Here is a 23,061-nt window from a genome sequence, read left to right as displayed (position 1 = left end):
AACTTGGCCGGGATTTCGGAGAATCCCAGCCATGATATCAATTGCAAGTAAAATAAGTTACTGGGATGGTATCTTTCATGTGCTTTTCATGGGATTTTCAACTTTGCAGAAGCTACTGGTATCCTATCCCTGGTACATGTCCATATACTTGCAAGAATCACTGAATAATCATCAGCAATGAGAACATCCTGATGTCTTTATTCATCCTTTTCCCCCCCTTCCGTAGCACAGGAACATTTCTTACTCTCACCTGGCTTAGAGCACTTTTCCTTGGCAAAAACCCCTTCCTGGTCTTTTCTGGGTCATTTGTGCTATCGAATACCATTAACATGGGGGGAGAAGGGCTGAGAAAGCTTGTTTCATCATTGTGTCAAGTCTTAAAGGCCATGTTGTATTATGGATCAAACAGTTTTAAAGCATTCTTTGGGGTAATTGCAGATATGTTAAGACCTACTTGCTTCCAGACAAGGCACGTATGGGCAAGAGGAAGACCTCTGTCAAGAGGAGAAATTTGAATCCACTTTACAATGAAATATTGAAGGTATTTGCACTCTCTTTTACATTGATTTAAGTACTGTAGATGACTTTGAATGCTCAAACATTAAATAGTTAGAAACCTCATTTTGGAGGTTCGCTTGTGATAAACCTGCCTTGCCAGAAGAAATTTCCAAAATGCCAAAACCATATCAGTTGGCGATGATGGCCATTAGTTTACCAATGCGTAACAGTATTATGTTTGCAGTTAACTTTGGTTGCAGTCCACTTTCTCAGTCCAGGATGTAAGCACATAACCTCTTATTGTTCGTCCTTCAAGGTGAAGATGATCATGTTCATCAACTGGATTTTGGTAGGGTTCCAGTGGGTACGTCGGTGACTTCCAAGGCCGATCTGCATAACCTATGTCCACAATGAAGTACAGTAACTGGGAGGTCATGCATTGTCTAAGCTGCAGCCGTCTTGTCAATAAAACATTAAACTAAGCATGCCTATTTAGGAGAATTTTAAAGATCTCAAAGATCAACTTGAAAAGACCAAAGAGTTCTGAGTCACATGCTTTCTTTTTCCAATTCATTAATCTCCCCCTTTACTGTTTGCAGGATTAGGTGTGCAAATTGCCTCCCATATTTGCCGACATAATATGGACATCACTTAAATTTGAATGTGGAGAGTTATTGTTTGTAAATCTCCCTTTAACTCTCTTCTTGCTCTCTCTCTCTTTCTCTCATCAATTTCCTCCCATCTGAGAAGCCCCCAAGCTAGCACAACCTACGCTCCTGAGACAAATGTTTCCATTTTTCTCCAAATTTCCTTTTTTCTGTCTATTGCGGTGTAAATATGAGCATTCCTTGCAGATTGCTCTTCTCCTAAGGGGCTTTCTGTAGCTATGTGCTACTCTAAATTCTGGAAGCTAAAGGCAATGAGGTGCAAAGTTGTATTGGGCAGTAGTGCAAACAAGTATGTATGATTGAGCAATCTCATTCTTGACCGTCCTTCCATGGAAGCTGATTTCCTGAAACACAGTTGTTCAAAATGGGAATTTTTGTGCCTATAGCTGAGATCCACCTGAAAAGCTTCTTTGCAAGAATCTTCCAACAGTTTGGTTGTCCGAAGTGACTGATCGGTCAATTTACCAGCATGGGATCCTCATGAATAATTTGTCTGTATTAACCGTTCTGAGGAGTGCAGCAGCTTTTGCATCAAGCATTTTCAGGTTGAGTGCAGCACATGTTAAGTGTTCTAACTATGTTGTGCACCTCTTGTGCACTGACGGATCTTAGTGGCTGCACACTACAAATGATTCTGGTAATTAAACAGGACATTGCCAGATGCCATTGAAAGAGCTTTTAGGATGGGATCAGGTGAGTTGCAGGGTTGCACATCTTCATCTCAATAGAGGTTTGGGGATAGAAATTTGTCTTGGGCCATGGCACAAAAGGGCAGAATCTAATCAACTAACTGCCTTACAGTCAATGGAATTCATAGAACCCCTACAGTGCAGAAGGGGGCCATTCGGCCCATCAAGACTATACTGACCCCCTGAAAGAGCAACGCAACCATGTCCATTCCCCCGGCCTATCACCGTAACCCCACCTAACCGTTGCACATTAAGGAGCAATTTAGCATGGCCAATCCACCTAACCTGCGCATCTTTGGACTGTGGGAGGAAACCGGAGCACCCGGAGGAAACCCATGCAGACACGGGGAGAAAGCCACACACACACCCAAGTCCGGAACTGATCCCGGGTCCCTGGCTCTGTGAGGCAGCAGTGCTAATTCAATATCAGGCACTGATTTTTAAAAAATAAATATTTTTATTCTCCTTTTCCCCCCCCCCCCCCTCCCCAATGTTCGATGTTATCCAATTCTCGAAAGTGCATAATGAATAACGCCCATGAATTGTAGAACCCTCCATCCTTCCCCTCAGTTCAAATTTGACCTTCTCAAGAGTCAAGAATTCCAGCAGGTCCCCCCATACGCCAGGGCACAGGGTGGAGAGGTTGATCTTCACCCCAACAGGATACTCCTTCGGGCGATCAACGAAGCGAAGGCTACAACATCTGCCTCCGCACGCGTTTCCAACCCCAGCTGGTCCGACACCCCGAATATGGCCTCCCGAGGGCCCGGGTCCAGTTTCACGTGCACCACTTTAGAGATTACCCTAAAAACCTCCTTCCAGTAATCCTCCAGCTTTGGACAGAACCAAAACATATGAATGTAGTTTGCGCCCCCCGCAACATTCACACACATCTTCTACCCCTCAAAGAGCCGGCTCATCCTCGCCCTTGTGAGGTGTTTTCTAGATACCACCTTCAGCTGTATCAGCCCCAACCTCGTGCACTAGGCCGAGGCGTTCACCCTCCGGCACACCTCACACCAGAACCCCTCCTCCATACCCTCTTCCTCCCACTGGGGCTGTTTAGCACAGGGCTAAATCGCTGGCTTTGAAAGCAGACCAAGGCAGGCCAGCAGCACGGTTCAATTCCCGTAACAGCCTCCCCGGACAGGCGCCGGAATGTGGCGACTAGGGGCTTTTCACAGTAACTTCATTTGAAGCCTACTCGTGACAATAAGCGATTTTCATTTTCATTTCATTTCACTTTGCCTTGACCCCTCCAGCACTGCCTTCTCCTCTTCCAAATTCACCCTGTAAACCGCCGACATTACCCCCCCCCCCTGTCGTCAGCACCTCCTCCAGCAATGTGGAAGCCGGCTCCACCGGGAAGCTCTGTATCTCCTTTCTGGCAAAGTCTCGAACCTGCATGTATCTAAATATTTCCCCCTGCTCCAGCCCATACTTCGCTCCCAGCTCCTTCAATCCTGGAAACCGACCCCGAAGAAACAAATCTTTTAGTGTCCTAATTCCTTTCTCCTCCCATCTCTGAAAATTTCCACCCCACTTCCCTGGCTCAAATCTATGGTTCCCCCGAATCGACATTTCCCTTGACCCTGCCCCCAACCCGAAATGCTGGCAAAACTGCCTCCAAATTCTCAACAAAGCTATTAGTACCGGACTCCCAGAGTATTTCCCTGGGACTGTCGGGAGCGGCACTGTTGCTAGCGCCTTCAATCCCGACCCCCTACACAAACTCTCCTCCATTCTGACCCAGCTCCGTACCTTCTCCACATTCGCCGCCCAGTCCTAATACTTCAGATTCGGAAGACCCAAACCCCTTGCCTGCCTTCCTCTCTGTGGTAGCACCTTTCTAATTCTGGCCATGTTCCCTTCCCATATGAACGAGGTAATCATCCCTTCAACCCGCCTGTACCCGACCCGCCAGTAATCAGGCTCTGATTTAATAGGTGGCCAACTTGATACCACATGTTTTGTGCCACTGCCAGTCCTTTACCCCTTATTAATCCCCAATTAAATCTTCATCTAAACTGTACTCCTGCCAATAAATGGCAACTCAATACCATGCACTGCATTGATCTGACCATCTCATTTCTTTCTCCAGCATTCATGATGGGTCCTCGGCATCATCTTTCCAACTGCGTGCTAAATATACCAAATTTCACAATTTTATGTAGTGCCTCCTAGTTTACAAGGCACACAGTTGAAAATTGTTGTGTCTGACTTCACTCGCCTGGAATATTACAGCTGACCTGGAGGAGGAGGCTTTTTATCGATTCAGTTTGAATCTTGACAGCAAAGGCCAAATGATTTTAAAAAGAAAAAGAGTTGTATTTGCATAGCACATTTCATATCTTTGGGTAGTCCTGAAGCATTTCACAGCTTGTGGATTATTTTTGAAATGTAGTCCCTGTTTGAAAAGAATGGTGCTGAGTTTCTATGGACAGCAATGGAATTAATAGTCAATTAATTTGCTTTCTCCTATTATTGGTTGAGGGATTCATATTAGCTAAGACTTTGAAAAATAGCACTTTATTTAATTACGCCACACAAATAGCTTGATTTTATACAACTATCTCTATTGAGGTAATTACTTTTTCTCCCCCCCCCCCCCCCCTCCCACAGTATAAAATTGAGAAGAGTGTTCTCTTGATCCAAAAACTCAATCTGTCTGTCTGGCACAATGACACTCTGGGCCGGAATAGTTTTCTGGGAGAGGTGGATGTGGACTTGGCCAGCTGGGACTGGAGTAACCGAGAACTCAACTGGTATCTTCTAAAATCGAGGGTAAGTAAATTATTAAGTGCTGCAAACTTGACTGTAATCCTGCTGCAAATCCCCACCACAACCATTTAGAAAAATAGTTCTTTGGGATGACGAGTAGCAATGATGTGGGCGTTCAATTCCTACAGCCAAAATTGCAAAGATTTTGAAAAACCCAAATTGCAAAACCTACCATTTCAACTATCAGGTATACTGTATTAGTTCGATGCGATGAGGTTCCCATGTAAAAGGAATGCCCAAAAAGTACAAAATCAGGCAGCAGACAAACAAAGAATCATCGTCTGATTCGGAAACCTCTCGAGCCTTGTGGGGGAGGGTGGAATCGAGCTGGATCGAGCCCACAAATCGCTCAGGCAAAAGCGTTGTTCAGGTGAACCGCTAATTCTGTTTCCCTGAAGTCTGGCTAATCCAAAAGAGGCTTTCCGATATTCCATTCACTTTGCTGGCTTTCTTCAGAGTACAAACTAGGACTGAATGAAGAGCTGGAGTGGAATTGGGGATTGTAAGAATAAATGCAAATTGAGATGATCATTTATTGTGTGGGACAAGATTGATGTCAAACTGCAGCCGGCAGGGCCCTTACCACCTTTCCAAAATTCCTTTGCTGTGAGATTATTAGCAACCTGCCAATCAAAAGAAGTTACAAAGCTAAATTTGCAAGAGCAAATCTAACCAGAAGCTGGACAACTGCTCCAGCCTATCATGGTCCATTTTGTTCTTATTCCTTACCAATTGAATTAATTAAATGTTTTGAGCAATGTGAATAGGTGAAAGAGAACTTTAAGCACCACCTTCGACCTTAGTGATACACAATTAAGTAATGTTCTTTAAGATATCTTGGCTAAAGTCCTACATTGCAACCAAAGAGAGAGATCTTCAACTAATACACCTGGGCAGTAACCCAGCTGCTGGATTACATCTGAAGACAAAATAATGCATTCAGTCCAAAAATTGGTTCAAAGCTGCCTTGGGATGATATGCACAGCAGCACAAATCTCCTGTGGCACTGGAGGGTGAAGATGGTTTCGAGAGCTAGTGATAATTAAACTTGGGTATGCAGTGGTAAGTTGTTTAAATAAGATATAGGTGTACAATATTTAGTCCCCATTTTAACCTCTCACCTTTTGTCCTTCTTAGTTACTTACAGATAAATGGCGAAAGTTCTGTCTTTGGGAAAAGGATAATTAGGTTTGATTAAAGCTTCGGAAGAAAAGTTTTGTGCTGTGTTTGCTGACTTATGTTGTTCCCACTGGGGTGGGCAATGCCACAAGCTATCATGTCTGGGCACTATACAAACAAAATATTCTCTCTAAGAGTTTTTCTGCCGTACACCTGGGGTGGAAATTTACGACCCCTCTCGCCGGCGGGGTTCTCCTTTCCCGCTGGAGTTGATGGAATTCTGAATGTGTCGCCACGTTTTACTGCCCCTCCCTTGCTGTAACATGGCAGTAAAATTCTGCTCCTGGAGGTTTTGGAAATCATCAAAATGGCGTACAATACTGCCACCTCTGGCAGGAGGGTGTCATTAGGGTGACAAATTGTCGTAGATATTTTCAATTCAAAATGTGGATGTAGGAATTTACAATGGGTGGGGTGCAAGGGAGTTAACCAACATATGGTAAACTTTGACAACAGTAAGTAAATATTTTGGGATTGTGCAAGGTATCTAATATATAGATTTTTAGATTAATGTTGCAATGAACTGCATTCATTACTATTCAAAAGGCAAAGTCAAGGACATCTTGCACGTTCTCCATTTGAGATTGGTAGTGATATCTTGGGCGGGATACTCCCAGCCCTGCGCCGGGCTGGAGAATCCCCGCAACCACGCCACGCCGCCCCGACGCCGGCATGATTGGCGCGGCGCCGGTTGCGGGCCGCTCCAGGCGGCCAGGCCGCCGATTCTCCGGCCGGGCAGAGTCCCGCCGGCACCGTCCACACCTGGTCGCAGCCAGCGGGAACTCTGCACGCAGTGTCGGGAGGCGGCCAGGGGGGGGGGGGGGGGAGATCTGACCCCGAGGGGTGCCTCGAATGGGACCTGGCCCGCGATCGGGGCCCACCGATCGGCGGGCCGGCCTCTCGCTCCCTGGGCTTATTTTCTTACGTGCCGGCCCCTGAACTCCCGCGCCATGTTGCGTCGGGGCCGGCATGTTGAGGGATGCCACCGCGCATGCGCAGGTTGGCGCGGTGCACAGTTCGCGCTGGAATGGGAGGCTGGAGCGACGGGAACCGCTCCAGTGCCGTGCTGGCCCCCTGTAGGGGCCAGAATCGGTACTCCCAGCGGCCCGTTCACCCCATTGTGTTTCCGACGCCGTGGACACTCTGCTGCCGAATGGGAGAGTCCCGCCCCTTATCAATAGACTCTTCCTTTTTCTAAAACAAAATATCAGGCCAGTGAATATTTTGAGTGGAGAGGAAAAATAATGGAATGTTCAATCAATAATTCTGTAGTGACAATGCGGTTTTCCTTTCTGAGTAGGCATTTTTCCATTGATTATCAAATAAGCAAACTATGACTAAATGAATCACTTGTTGTGCAACTTTCAATTTTAAAAAAAACTTTCTGTTGCAGTGTCCTGCTGTGGGCGTTGGAATAGATCACAGAGGGGAAATAAACCTTGCCATCAAATATGTACCACCATGCACTTTAGGTAAAAATCAATCTACCTTTCAATAGTGCTTCAAAGTATGGTCCAGCAAAGAGCATATAAATTCCAGTGGCATTGTCCCCCATTCTCGTTTTGAGTGCTGCTTCCCATGAATGGGAGAACCCCGCCCCTTATCAATAGACTCTTCCTTTTTCTAAAACAAAATGTCAGATTTATGAGCGATCTTTGAAAACTCCAGAGAAGGTACTGGATATATTGTTTTTCAACTTCTTGTCTCCTGCTGGGTCACTTGTGTGCAGCCTTTGCTGAATGCTGCAAAAACCTAAACCTGTGTTTTAATAATAATAATTGTCACAAGTAGGCTTACATTACACTGCAATGAAGTTACTGTGAAAATCTCCTAGTCACCACACTCCGACGCCTGTTCGGGTACACTGAGGGAGAATTCAGAGCGTCCACTTCACCTAACAAGCATGTTTTTCGGGAGGAAACCAGAGCACCCAGAGGAAAACCATGCAGACATGGGGAGAACGCGCAGACTCCACACAGACAGTGACCCAAACTGGGAATCGAACCTGGGACCCTGGCGCTGTGAAGCAACAGTGCTGCCCACTGTTCTAGCATTCTGTGACAGCAGTCCATCAACATGCAAATACCCGGTTACTTTTTTTAATCCAGCACTTCCATTTGTACAGTAGAAAATGCTGATAGATGTCAGTTTTCACCTCCATTTTCTGGGAGATTTATCATGTCTCCAGATTTCCTTTACATGCAACAGTGTTGGACAAAGACTGCCCGCCCCACACTTTACCATTTCGCTAGTAAGCAGGAATCCCTCTTACTAAACGATAGCTGCTGGATAAAGAACATTGTATAAAGACACCTTTTTCATTTTATTGAAACAACTACAAAAACTTAGCACGGTGTGTTGGCAGGATGGACGTGGGGAGGTTGTTTCCTCTTGTCAGAGAATCTAGAACAAGGGGTCACGTTAAAAAGAAGGGGTCGCTCATTTAAGACAGAGATGAAGAGAATCTTTATCTCTGAAGATCATGAGTCCCTGAAACTCTCTTCCTCAAAAGGCAGTGGAAGCAGAGTATATGAATGTTTTTAAGGCAGAGCTAAATAAATTCTTGTTTAACAGGGGGGTGAAAGGTTATTGGGGTTAGGCAGGAATGCAGGGTTGAAGTTACAATCAAACCAGCTATGATCTTGTTGAATGGCGGAGCAGGCTTGAGGGAATGAATGCTGCTCCTAATTCGTATGTATATACATGTTAGTGAATGCACATGTACACATGTGGAACCAGTTCCTCTAGCCTAGTGGATTCACAATTCAATGGAGGAATGATGAATGGAAGATAACAATTTGTAGAATTCTAAAGGCTTGAGTTGTTGTTCTGTCCAAATTAGAATCCTCTGTATCTAATGCTGGGATGAACAATCAAGTGTTGAGGTAAAATTCAGAAATGAATTTCACTAGAACATAATAATATCATGTTAATTATTGCTATTATGGATGAAATCTTAAAAGGATAGGTTAATTAAATTAAGTTGTTCTCGTGATGGTGGCAAGGATTTGGGACCAGCCTCCCCAAACAGGCGCCGGAATGTGGCGACTAGGGGCTTTTCACAGTAACTTCATTTGAAGCCTACTTGTGACAATAAGCGATTTTCATTTCATTTTTTCATTTCATAAATCTTACGGTCTGGACAGTTAATCCAGGCAAAACACTCAGAAACTAGGGGATATATTTTAAAAATAGTGAAGATATAGTGAACTTAGACTGAACATTTGCACATGGGTACTAGCTGCTTCGGGCAAGTGAACCGGAAAGCCCATTGAAGCAAATAAGATAAATAGGATCAAAAGGTGGTGTATGGGGGAAACTTGTATGGAGCTATGCTGAGAAGGTGAAGTGTTGGGATCAATCAAAAAGGACATTTATTGCGGCAGTTACGTTTTCCCCATATAAATAAAACAATGGGCGGGATTTGACAGGGTGTTTTTTGGCGGCGGAGGCAGCCCACCAGCAGGATCTACCAGCCGGCTATTGTCAATGGGATTTCCCATTGACTGCACCCCTCCTCTCCGGACCGGAATTTCCCGCCGGCATGAACAGCCGGGAAATCCCGCCCAATAGCTTTTCAAAATTAGTTTGAGCATTTGTGATCTCTAATCTCATTGAAAAGATATCACCGTGGGAAGTGGAGGGCAAAGACATGTAAAACCATAATCTGTGAGTCTGTGCGATAGTTTGCTATAAATAAAATGGGACTGCCCTGACCAAGGGTGACCTCTGATGTCGAGACTAGCCCTCTTTCCTTGCTTGTGCTGCTCGTATCTTTCTCTAGAGCTACAGCATTTGGTTCATCCAGAGTGGGACATCTGTCAACGCCACTTCTTAACTCCTGATAAACTAAATGAGTAACGCGTAATCAAATTAACATTTATCATCCAAGTGAAATGGGTAGATTGGAGTGATTAGTGACGCAGATACTTTTTTCCCTGGTGTCTCTATACAGTTTACCTGGCTACGACACTTGCGTTCTTACCATTTTTAGATTTGCAATGAGCAGGGTAAATATTTCTGGAGAATCAGTAATGGAAGGTTTCAAAATCTTCTGATCGCTGTACTGCTACTTACTGGTAATTAATACAGCCCTGCCCCTTGCCTGATCACTGCACTTCAAGTGCAATTTATTCCTGTTCATTCTGGTAGGCAAGAGGACTGAGGGCCATCCGGTCTCATGCCCACTTTGCTTTCTTGTACATAGCAGATTGTATGGTGATGGCACCATGACCTTGGAGAACATTCTTTTTGCTCAGAATCCTTTTGCAGTGGAGCAAGGAGGATTTAGTCCTGATCAAAGACAAAATGACAGAAACACCTTGATATATTTCTTCAATTCCACCTAGTATTTTTAATTTACATCACTGTTTTTCAGAGTAATTATATTTTGTTTTGAAAGGATTAATTTGAGTTTTTATGTAATGTATTAAGGTGCTGGCGATCCGCCCACTGGAGAGGTACACATCTGGATGAAAAATGCCAGGGATTTGCCCCAGCTTCGATCATCTGGAGTTGATTCATTTGTGAAATGGTACTTTAATGGCTTTCTCTAATGTATATCCTACATAGAATTCATAGACTATTTTCAAATCCACAGAGAGATTTGGAGGGAAAGGGGAATTTACTTCTCATTGTCTCAACTATTATTTGTCATTCATAAATCAGACACCGGCTGAGGGTCTGTCAGGTTGACACGGATCTTGCCCACCATTTGGAGAACCGGCGAGGAACCCCCATTAGGTCTGTCGGGGAGGTCCGACTGAGCCAAGTGCTCTTCAGGCACACAGGTGGTCACTGTCAAGCCTTACTCCGGATTAAGGTTCCCGTTGGTGGAAGCCCCCCCCATGTGAGCTGCCAACCAATCAGAGGTCAGCAGTTCCTCATGCTGCCAGTGGGAGTGATGGCAATGAACCCACCAGAGGTCCAGCATTACCCTGGGATCACAGACCAAAGATGAGTGGTGGGATAAAGGTTGAGCTTGGGGGGGTTGCGAGGTGGGGCAAGGTCTGAGTGTGTCTTTCAGCAGTAAGCAACCCCCCCCCCCACCAATCCGCACACCCTTCCTGTTGCCAAAGCTTTTGATCAGGCATGAGTGAATGTGCGAGACCCCCCCCCGCCCCCGCCTGGGCCACAAGCAAACCTGGCCTTTGAGAGGCAAGGGAAAGCCGTGTGACTCCTATGTAACCCCTGGGACACCACTAACCCATGGTGGAGTCAGGAATAATGGGTGTCAATTGCCCCCTCCCCCAACCAAGACTGGAATCTCTCTTACCACCCCCACCCCAACCCCACCCCATAAGACCACTCTAACTTCCCTCATTATGTTATCCTCTCCTCAGTTATGTGCTTCCCGACACAAGTAAGAAGAGCTACCAGAAGACTCGGATTGTGAAGAAGGACACCAACCCAATTTATAACCATACCATTGTGTATGATGGCTTTAGACCAGAAGATCTTAAGGAAGCTTGTGTTGAGCTGACAGTATGGGACCATGAAAAACTGACCAATCATTTTCTGGGTGGACTCCGACTGGGCTTCGGCACTGGTAAGGGGACCGTTCTTGTTTGTGCTTGTGGAATTTTCTTTAGAGGTCTGTCGTTCTCCGTGACCAGGTAGTCGATCTGGTTGTAGATGCTGATTGACCAATACTGCGCCTGGGATTCAATTTGATTAGTGTGGGCAAAGACTGTCTCCTGTCGCTGATGCCTACAAAGGAACCAAAGTGAAATTGATGATCAAACAAGTATTGTACAGGAGGCTGCATGTGGAGTCTGCTGGTTCAGGGCCGCTGTTGAGTAAAGAGTCAAGAGTTCTGCTTCTTTCCCAAATGGGTTCATTTTTCCTTGAGCACACTCCATACAAAACTATCACCGCCTCAAGTTCTACCTGCAACCCCTTTACATGCCAGTGTCAATTATTGGATACTTAACACCAATTTGATATGTAATTGGAATGTCTCGTAACCCATTCCTAACAGTTTGGAGGAGACTGGATGGGACAAGGCCATGAGCGGAGTTTGAAATAATGACAATGATATAGTAATTCACGGGATGATGGAATCAGAGAAATACATGACCTAATGACATACTGTGCAGGAGAAAAGATGGACAATGGGGTTTTAAATGGCCTATAGTTTGTGGACATGGGTTGGGTATCAAAGGGAGTTTTGTAGAAATTAAGTCTTCAACAACCATGGGGATTGGGGCAAAAAGGGAGTGGACAAGGTTTTGGAGGTGAAGGGGGGAGGGAAAGAAACATTCTTTTGGTGATTCAGATGTGAGGGGGGGTTGGGGGGTGGAGCTCTGCTGAGTACCGAACTTTAGCCAAAAGGTGCCAAGTTTGAGAAAACAGGTTGGCAGAATTGAGGTTTAGAGTTACATGGATGGTGTGGCATGGAGAAAAGAAAGTCTGCTTTATTTCTATGATCATTAATCTAGAGGTAACATCAACTTATCCCAGCTTAAATCTTAAACAGGCAGTTGGAAAGGGTTACACTGGATATCTCTACCATTAGTCCTGTTTATTTCCTTATTGTTGTGGGAGTTAAGATTTATTGTGCCCGACGTCATCTAGTGACAAAGGGATAAATAGGCATCCATATTTTCATGATCATCGTGTAACTTTTGCAGTTAACCTTCAGGATTGGATGTAGATGCATGGAATGCTAATTTGTGCATGAAACAGAAATGCATTTTCCACATGATACAATACTGTGGACCACATTGACAAGTCACTACTGCTAGCAGGAATGATTTTGTTGACCATTCCACTGCCAATTACTCATTTAGAGTCTCCCGAAAATTCAATGCTTAATTTGACATTGCTTTTTAGTAAATGTTTGGTGAGGCAGCTTCTCACCCCCTCCAGTATATTGCTCTGGATTTTACTGTGGGCATTATGGCTACGTTGTTAGGACCGAAGGTGGATCCTGAACCCACAATCAGCAGAAGTGCATCAGCCTCCTAATTGGCTGCCTCTCCATTTGCAATCCTTTTAAGGATGGCATGGGCCGGTGTCTCCTGGAGCCTCAACAGCAGCAACGGGAGAGTCGGGCACTGCTAAGGTAGGGCTGGCTTGAGCATCTCAACATTCGCAGTACGCTCTGAAGAATGGAATATTCAACAAGATATGTGATCACAGCTGCCAAGCCATTGAGAAGGGGGAATTGTGCCGATCTCCCATATCCTTGCCACCATCACAGCAAACAAAAAGGGAGAAATTCCCTATGGCTCAACTTATCAACATTGCCTGTGATTAACCTAGTCCCATCATGATCTCAAATTAAGAGCACTTTTCCTCTGCGCCTAGCCTGTTGTTTTAAATATTCCTGGTCGACTTCCAGTGGTGGCCATGGAGGAGTAGGTCGCACATTTGATAGCCTGTAATGGACCTTTTTTCCCCGTTTTGTTCCCCGGATTTTATGGGATAAATCGGTGAAGAGTGAGACAGTAAGGAGAAATCCCCCTCTGGTATATGGAGAATTGGACTAGACGTGGCCGTGTGAGACGACAAAGTCCTATAAGGGAGACGCAAGCAGAGCTGGTAACACGGGACAGCATGGCGGGGCAGCAGGGCCGCGGGGAGACGGCACAGTGGTCGATGGAGCAGCTGGTGAGGTTTTTCGAGGATTGCTTGCCAAGCTGAAGAAGGTCACGCTGGACCCAATTAAGGCTTTGATTGATCAAGTGGTTCAGAATCAGGAAACCCACAGGAGAGTGATCCAGGAGGTGGAACAAAAGTTGTCCGAGCACGAGGAGTATATAACCGTGACGGAAAGCAAGGTAGGGATGATGAGCGACCGCCAGAAAAGAATGCAGGAGAAGCTGGAGGACCTGGAGAATAGGTCCAGGAGGCAGAATCTCAGAATTGTTGGCCTCCCTGAAGGCAGTGAGGGATCGGATGTGAGGGCCTATGTGACGGATATGTTGGAGAAGTTGTTGGGGGCTGGGGCGTTCCCTCGGCCCCTGGAACTGGACAGAGCGCACAGAGCCCTCGCGAGGAAGCCCAGAGTGAACGTGCCGCCGAGGGGCATTGTGGTACGTTTTCACCGTTTCATGGACAATGAACACGTTTTGAGGTGGGCCAAGAAAGAATGGAGCAGCAAGTGGGAGAACTGTAAGTTGCGCATCTATCAGGACCTGGGAGCGGATTTGGCCAAGAGGTGAGCTGGGTTCAATCGGGCAAAAACGACCCTCTTTAAGAAGGGGGGTGAAGTTCGGGATGCTGTACCCAGCCCGTCTGTGGGTCATACATGAGGAATGGGACTTCTACTTTGTATGGACCTTTATTAAAGAAATTAAGCTGGAGGTGAATTAAAATACACTTAAGCCTTAGAGAAGTACTGTGGCAGCGATTTGTGGTGCTGGATTGTATAAATGTAAGTAGCTCTATGTGAAATAATGGGCTGTGTGGATGGTTAAATGTTAACCATGGTTAAATGGTTAAAGGTTGCTTTGTCTTGCAGGGACCTTGTTAGAGGGGGGATGGGCTTTGAATTTGGTTCTGCTTTTTGGGTGACTATTTTTCTAAAGTGATTGTTTTGTCACTGTTTTTTATGATGTTTGTTTACTGGGGAATGGGATGCTTTTAAAATGCTTATTCATGTGGGGGGAGAGAGGAGAAAACAATAGGGAGACAGATACTTGGTGACAGGGGCAGGAGCTACCGAGTCAGCATGGGTCAGCTGACTCTCGGAAGCACAGTGGGGGTGAGCAGGTGTCAAGCTGGAGCTTGACTTGGGGGATTGGGTTTCTAGTCTTGTTGCTAGGGGGGCGGGGGGAGCTGCTTTTCTGACAGGGGAGGAACGGTTACTGGGAGACAAATGGGAGGTCAGGAATGGCGGCAGCCCAAGTGGGGACTTGAGGAAGCGGAGGGCCCGAGCTCGAGGCTAGCCTAAAAAGGGTGATGGCTAGTCGGCAGGGGGTGGGGGGTTGGAAGCCCCCCGTCCAGGCTGATCATATGGAACATGAGAGGACTGAATGGGCCGGTCAAGAGGTCTCGCATGTTCGCACATTTGAGGGAACTGAAGGCGGACGTGGCAATGCCACAAGAGACACACCTAAAGGTTACAGACCAGACGGGCTTGAGGAAGGGATGAGTTAGCCAAGTGATCCACTCAGGACTGGACTCAAAGACCAGGGGGGTAACGATCTTGATCAGCAAACGAGTGGCATTCGAGGCAGGGAGAATCGTGTCAGACAAGGGGGGTAGGTACATAATGGTGAGAGGGAAGCTGGAGGGGGTGCGAGTGGTACTTGTAAACATGTATGCTCCGAATTGGGACGACGTGGAATTTATGAGGCGGGTGTTAGGTAAGATCCCAGACTTATGAGTCACATAACCTGATCATGGGAGGGGACATCAATACCGAGATTAGTTCCCCTCTGACTACTGCCTTCAAAGCATCCCAGATGCTTTGGGATGATCCGGAAATGGACCGGTCAAAATCCAGGAAAGGGAGATGGCCGGCTGCGGCAAAGGAATTGAAAGGTTTTATGGAACAGATGAGGGGGGGGGAGTAGACCCATGGAGATTTGCACGGCCGAGGACGAAGGGGTTTTCCATTTTTCACATGTCCACAAGGTATACTCTCGCATCGACTATTTTGTTCTGAGCAGGGCTCTAATACCGGGGGTGGTGGATACTGAGTACTCGGCAATCGCCGTGTCGGATCATGCCCCGCACTGGGTGGATCTACGGGTTAGTGTGGAGAGAGGGCAACGCCCGCTGTGGAGATTGGATGTGGGGTTTCTCTCAGACGAAACAATCTGTGGATGGGTTAACAAGTCCATCCAGAACTACCTGGAAACAAATGATACGGGGAAGGTCTGTGCAGCGACGGTCTGGGATGCTTTGAAGGCAGTAGTCAGAGGGGAACTAATCTCGATACGGGCCCACAGAGAAAAGATGGAACAGGCTGAGAAGGACAGGTTAGTTGAGGAGATACTCCAGGTGAAGAGGAGATACTCGGAGGCCCCGGGCGCGGGGCTACTGAGGGAGCGGCGGAGGTTACAGGTGGAGTTTGGGCTGTTGACCACAGGGAAAGCATTGGAACAGTTGAGGAAGGCAAGGGAGGGGGGGATCTATGAGTACGGGAAAAGGCAAGCAGAATGTTGGCGCACCAGCTCAGGCAAAGAGCATCGGCCAGGGAGATAGGTAAAGTAAAGAGTAGAGACGGTAATACAGTCCTGGACCCAGCGGGGGTGAACAAGGTGTTTAAGGACTTTTATAGTAAATTATATGAGTCGGAGCCCCCGGCTGGGATGGAGGGGAAGGGCAGGCAACTCGAGGCCAATGTTTGAAGGCTTCTGAATGTTATTATGTTGCCCTCAGAAGGAGAGGAAGTGGTGGTAGTGATGTTTGCGGAGAAGGATTTTGATCAGGTGGAGTGGAATTACCTGTGGGAGGCGCTGGGAAGGTTTGTGTTTGGTGAGGGCTTTGTTGACTGGGTGCGGTTGCTCTATCAGGCACCAGTAGTGAATGTGCGTACAACCCGGCTGAGGTGGGATATTTTAAACTACACCGAGGGACGAGGCAACGGTGCACCCTCTCCCCGTTACTGTTTGATCTGGCCATAGAGCCATTGACCATGGTGTTAAGAGCCTCCAGGAACTGGAAAGGGCTGGTTCGGGGAGGGGCGGAGCACCGGGTCTTGCTCTATGCAGATGACCAGCTCTTGTACATTTCGGACCCGTTGGGGGAAGTAATGCGAACCTTGGGGGAATTTGGCAATTTTCAGGGTATAAATTGAACATGAGGAAAAGTGAGTTGGCTACCGCTTAGAATGGTAGGGAAGAGCTTTGGATATCTGGGAATCCAGGTGGCCTGGGAATGGGGGGGCACTGCACAAGTTAAACCTATCCCGGTTGGTAGAACAAATGGAAGGGGACTTTAAGTGATGGGACATGCCTCCCGCTATCACTGGCGGGGAGGGTACAGACCGTGAAAATGACGGTCCTCCCCAGATTTCTGTTTGTCTTTCAGTGCCTCCCCATCTTCGGCCCGAGGGCCTTTTTCAAGTGGGTGAATAAGATTATTTCGGACTTTGTGTGGGCGGGTAAAACCCCGCGAGTGAAGAAAGTGTTGCTGGAGCGCAGCCGGGGGAAGGATGGGTTGGCGCTGCCAAACATCTGCAATTACTACTGGGCGGCTAATATAGCCATGATTAGAATGTGGGTAGTGGGGGAGGGGTCGGCAAGGGAGCGGATGGAGACGGCGTCATGTAAAGACACCAGTTTGGGAGCACTGATAACGGCACCTCTGCCGTTCTCGCCGACCTGATAATCCACAAATCTGGTGGTACTGGCGGCTCTGAGGACCTGGGGGCAATGGAGAAGATATAAAAGAGGGGAGGGAGCATTCGATTTGAAAAATGAAAATCACTTATTGTCACAAGTAGGCTTCAAATGAAGTTACTGTGAAAAGCCCCTAGTCGCCACATTCCGGCGCCTGTTCGGGGAGGCTGTTACGGGAATTTGGACCCTGATTTATAATAACCACAGGTTTGTACCGGGTAGGCTAGATGGCGGGTTCTGGAGTTGGCAGAGGGCAGGAATTAGAAGGATAGAACATAGACCCGTACAGCACAGAACAGGCCCTTCGGCCCTCGATGTTGTGCCGAGCCTTGTCCGAAACCAAGATCAAGCTATCCCACTCCCTGTCATTCTGGTGTGCTCCATGTGCCTATCCAATAACCGCTTGAAAGTTCCTAAGGTGTCCGACTCCATGGGGGATCTATTTATAGATGGGAGCTTTCCCAGCTTGAAAGCTTTGGTGGATAAATTTAAATTGCCAGCATGGAATGGGTTTAGTTATTTGCAGGTGCGAGATTTCCTGAGAAAACAGGTGCCGGCCTTTCCGTTGCTGCCGCCACGGGGGATACAGGATAGAATAGTTTCCAGTACCTGGGTGGGAGAGGGGAAGGTATCGGATATTTACCAGGAGCTTTCGGAGGCGGAGGAAACTCCGGTGGAGGAGCTTAAGGGCAAGTGGGAGGACGAGCTAGGAGGAGAGATAGAGGAGGGGCTATGGGCAGATGCCCTAAGCAGGGTTAATACCTCCTCATCATGCACCAGTCTTAGCCTGATACTATTTAAGGTAGTCCACCGAGCACACATAACAGCAGCTAAGATGAGTAAGTTCTTCAGGATTGAGGATAAGTGTGCGAGGTGCGCGGGAAGCCCAGCAAATCATGTCCACATGTTTTGGGCATGCCCGAAGCTTAGAGGGTTTTGGCAGGATTTTGCTAAGGCAATGTCCACGGTACTAAAAACACGGGTGGTGCCGAGTCCAGAGGTAGCGATCTTTGGAGTGTCAGAAGATCCGGGAGTTCAGGGGGCGAAAGAGGCCGACGTCCTGGCTTTTGCCTCCCTGGTAGCCCGGAGACGGATCTTATTAATGTGGAGGGACTCGAAGCCCCCGAGTGTAGAGACCTGGGTTAGTGACATGGCTGGGTTTCTCAGTCTTGAGAAAATAAAGTTTGCAGTAAGAGTTAGGGTTCACCCGGAGGTGGCAGCCGTTCGTCGAATTTCTCGGGGAAAATTAAAATGTCAGCAGATGCAGTATTCTGGATTGGGGGCGGGGGGGGTGGATTGTTGTTGTACGGTTGAGGTGTGTGAAGATTGGGCTGGTGGGGGAAATGTTTATTCTACCATGTTGATGTCATTGTTTATGTTACTGTTATAAAAATTTTCAAATACCTCAATAAAATATTTTTTTTAAAAAGAAGAAATATTCCTGGTCATGAATCTGACACTCATAATAATCTTTATTGTCACAAGCAGGCTTACATTAACACTGCAATGAAGTCACTGTGAAAAGCCCCTAGTCGCCACATTCCGGCGCCTGTTCGGGTACACAGAGGGAGAATTCAGAAACTCCAAATTACCTAATAGCACGTCTTTCGGGACTTATGGGAGGGTAGAAATTGGTATGTATGTCTGTGGTCACTAGGGTGAGTGAACCCTCACACTGTTCATGTTTATATTTTGCAGGATGTAGTTATGGAATCCCAGTAGAATGGATGGACTCCACAGAGGAAGAGGTGGCTCTTTGGCAAGAAATGGTGTTCAGTCCCAATGAATGGATACCCGGGTCCCTGCTACTTCGGCCTCAACTGGGAGGCAAGAAGCTGAAATGAAATAGCACTTTGTGCAAAAAAAACTCTACTGCCAAAATTTAATTTGTCAATCAATCAATCAACGACTGATAAATGCACTTAGTAGACATGATAACATGAATCAGGTCATGCTATTTTTCTGTTCCAAATATTTAACCTTCTGAAATGACTGAATCTATTGCCTTTGTAGATTTGAATTTTGAATTCCTTTTAGAGAAGCCATTTCAAATGTTTGTACAGAAACTATTTTCTGAAAGTCTTTTGTATTCCAGCGCAGTCATTAAGTATCTACATTTTCACAGCCGTTTTCTCATGAGCCTTCCTCACATTGTCATTATTTTCTGTGAATCATCATTAGGCCTCTTCCCTGATTATAGGCCTCAACAGTTACACTGGACATATAATAGCACAAATCATTGGACAAATGGTCTGGCTTATTGCTTTTTAGTAACGTTTCTCTCCACTCCTGAACATTGTCTTGCTGAAATAAATAAATGTGGTCGATACTCAGCAGGCTTGGCAGCATCTGTGGAGCTAGTAACAAGAGTTGACATTTCAGGGCCGGCACCTTTGTCCGATCACAAATGAAGGGTTATCAAACTGAAACGTTAGCTTTGTTTCCCTCTCCAAAGATGCTGTCTGAGATGCTGAGTACTCCCAGCACTTTCTGAGAGCTCAGATTTCCAGCATCCATAGTATATTGCTTTGTATCATTGTCTTGTTCAAAATATTCTCAGGAACACTCCAATATTTTGCACCAAAGAATGATGGAATGTAGGCATCTGTCATCTCCCATTACGGTGAGCTGCTGGATTTGGATATGCCACCCAGAAAGTTACTGAGTGGGGGGGCTTGGTAAATGAATAAGAACCTTTTCAGCCTTTGCATGCGTTCTAATAAAAGCTCTTGCTTTTCTAACTGAACAGTATTTGAGACTGAATTTCAGGGCTGGTTATATTAAGCAGTTGAATGGGCTGCAAGCAGGCCCAAAGAAATGCTACATGCACACAGATCTGTACTGGAAATTGGAGAAATAGCAGTAGCTTCTGAGCGGGATGAAATTCACTAACTCGGGTAAATCATTAGTAATGTTGGAGGGTGGCTCTTCTCTTGTATTTTGTATTAAAAGAGTCTTCTATTTAGTGCATGGGCTTTTACCTCCATTAGTTATCATTTGTGAGAGGTTTCTGCTGAAATCGTGCTCAGTTCATGTACTTTAACTGACTCTTGTATATATTAATAGAGCATATTTAGCTATTTAGCTTTTGCACAAAGTCTAAATGCTACATTTACTTCCCTTACAGATGTACCACTACTGATGTGGTTGAGCAAATAAATACCATAGGAAAAGGCTGTGTTGGAAAAGGATCATAAATAGTGCCAGTTCATGAGTCATAACATGCAGCTGGCTAAAGTGGGTTAGAGAAACACTGCTGCACCTGGAGGACTATAGGAGAAATGTAGCTGCTAAATAGCCCAGTTAGATAATTACTTGTTTCATTACCAAGTTCAATCGAGGATTTAATATTTGTTTGATTCCCTTTTGGTTGTTTTTCTCGACTCTTCCAAATATTTGGATTATTCCCAGTGTTGTACAGCAGCACACACTTTGCATTCCGAAATGTCCTTGTTTTATTATTGCAACATTAACAGAAAGGAGGCAAACAATGCTTTTTGGAAATGGCGCAGCTCCCCCGCCAGTAACATTGTAACCTCCTTGTTTCATCGTGTGCTGCTGTGCATTTAACCACCAGCATTGCCTTTGCTGCATGTATCATGATCCCTTCATCTCATGACAGGAATTCATACTTGAAACATTTCCTGGAGAACAGTGAAGTGCTTGGGGTGAGCTTTAAGTATGGCGACACTGCTTCATTCATTTTGTATCATCTAGTCAGCCGAACACAGTGGTTGGGAACTTTCTGTAATGTTTTAAAGCTCTAATTGAAATAGATGAAATGCCATCCTAGTTTGTCTCTTTCACAGTGGCAATATTTATGAATCCCTTCCTCTCTTTCCCCTCACCAGCTATATTTAACAACCCAATCAACTAACTGGACATATTAATGAAAGGCGAGTGATTTTTGACACCAGTAGCAAGCACATTTGGGTCCAACCCTCTGATATTCTTGTTGATGGACAAGGCAGCTATTTATCACTCCAGTTATGAGTGGACTATATTTGACTAATGGAAAAAACTTCCACTCCTCCCTGTAATTTTCTGCCCTGAAAAAATTGATTTGCTAAGCAAGGAAGGCATGAATGAACACCAAAGAATTGAAATAAGACTGTTTTCTTTATCTCCTTTATAATATTTTTAAAAATCTGTTTAACTTTACACCATTACTTAATGGTTTGTCGCTGCTATTTTCTGACACAATTTGCATTTCAATGTTTACATGTTATATATTTCTGTCTGATTAGCTGGTATTTAATTTTTAATAAGAAAACATAATGGTTTTCCCTGGCCCCAAACCTAAGTTCAGAATAGCCTCTGGGTGCAAAATCAATGGATCTCAATGGAGTTGATTTTGACTTTTGGCACGTGATGCTAATATTGTTTTTTTTCAAATTGAACTGAAGAAATGAGAAGTGAAAGGCTGGGCTATAATTTCATTCAAGAACAATGGTGGGTGATTTAAACAATATTAAATATGTCACACTTTTGTATCTGTTGACGGTCTAAAAGCTATTTCAGGATGAATTAATCCCTGAAAATGTAAAATCAAGATACATTTACAGGGAGAATCCATTAGAATATGTGGGTTTATCTGTGATGTAATAAATTTAATTGACTTCTTAATGGTGTCCTGTTTTCTATTTTTCAGTGCTCATCAGTATTTTTTTTGTTTAAACTGCCTTTTTCTCCTTTCCCAAAGTGTCTCTCTATAAGGTAGTGGTCGTGGGTTTTAAAGTTGCTGCTTAAGGAACGTTGGTGAGTTCCTGCAATGCATCTTGTAGTTGGTACACACTGCTGCCACTGTTAATCGTTGGTGGAGTGAGTGAGTGTAGAAGGGGTAGCAATCAAGCAGGCTGCTATGTCCTGGGTGGTGTTGAACTTCTTGAGTATTCTTGGAACTGCACTCATCCAAGCAAGCGGAGAGTATTCCATTACACTCATGTGAATTCCAGCATTCTGTACGCAGCAATCGAGCAAGCTGTTTTTTCCTAGATGGTGTCAAGCTTCTTGTTGGAGCTGCACTTGTCCATGCAAATAGGGCGTATTCAATCACACTCCTGACTTGTGCTTTGTAGGTGGTGGACAGGCTTTAGGAAGTCAAGAGGAGCAACAGGATTCCTAGCTCTGACCTGCTCTGGTAGCCATGATATTTACATGCCTAGTCTAGTTTCTGGTCAATGGTAACCCTCTGGATGCTGATAGTGATGGATTCAGTGATGGCAATGCCATTGAATGTCTAGGGGCAATGGTTATATTCTCTCTTATTGGAGATGGTCATTGTCTGGTACATTTGTGGTGTGAATGTTACTTGCCACTTGTCAGCCCAAGCCAGGATATTGTCCAGGTCTTGTTGCATTTGGACAAGGACTGCGTCAGTATCTGAGGAGTTGCGATCATCCCAACTTCTGACTTGTGATGGAAGTAAGGTCATTGATGAAGCAACTGAAGATGGTTGAACCTGGGACATACACCTGAGGCACTCCAGCAGTGATGTCCTGGAGCAGAAATGCCTGACTTCCAACAATGACAACCATCTTCCTTTTATGTTAGATATGACTCCAACCAGTTTTCTCCCTGGTTTCCATTGACTGTTTCCCCCTGATTCCCATTGTTCTCTGAGAGTAACTGTCAAACAAAAGTGATTTGACACTCCACCAGACATTGGTGCATCCCTGAGCTGTGAATCTTCACAGGTGAAAGCGAGAGATCATTTCCAGTCAAGCCACTTGGTCAGTCAGTTGTGTAGTGCATTGAATCTCCAAGAAGCGAAGAAAAGTGCATAGGTTTTATACACAAAGCATTGTGATTGTAGTATTACAGATGCAAATAATTACAGCAGAGTGGAGAACAAAGAGCTCACTGAAGTACAAGAAAATAACAGCAGTACCATGTTCCTTTTCAGAATAAAACCTACCCATACACTCTGCAGCTGCTTATTGCAGCTAT

At 45.6% G+C, this 23,061-nt stretch overlaps 1 protein-coding gene across 6 annotated transcripts in view; it reads left to right on the top strand.

Annotated features, from left to right (window-relative positions):
- The window catches only part of LOC140421129 (synaptotagmin-like protein 2), a 169,658-nt gene extending 147,920 nt beyond the window's left edge, over positions 1-21,738 (top strand). For all 6 annotated transcript variants that reach the window (XM_072505555.1, XM_072505553.1, XM_072505557.1 and 3 more), the window contains 6 exons: positions 439-541; positions 4,478-4,639; positions 7,209-7,287; positions 10,250-10,349; positions 11,158-11,363; positions 18,811-21,738. In XM_072505555.1, coding sequence (XP_072361656.1) covers positions 439-541; positions 4,478-4,639; positions 7,209-7,287; positions 10,250-10,349; positions 11,158-11,363; positions 18,811-18,956 — 796 coding nt within the window. In that variant the 3' untranslated portion in view covers positions 18,957-21,738. The remainder of the gene's footprint in view (positions 1-438; positions 542-4,477; positions 4,640-7,208; positions 7,288-10,249; positions 10,350-11,157; positions 11,364-18,810) is intronic.
- Positions 21,739-23,061: the final 1,323 nt, after the last annotated feature.

The sequence above is a fragment of the Scyliorhinus torazame genome, chromosome 5 (genome assembly GCF_047496885.1).
Source record: "Scyliorhinus torazame isolate Kashiwa2021f chromosome 5, sScyTor2.1, whole genome shotgun sequence".
Classification (NCBI taxonomy): domain Eukaryota; kingdom Metazoa; phylum Chordata; class Chondrichthyes; order Carcharhiniformes; family Scyliorhinidae; genus Scyliorhinus; species Scyliorhinus torazame.
The sequence above is the reverse complement of the archived record's forward strand: the minus strand, read 5'-3'. Positions and strand labels throughout refer to the sequence as shown.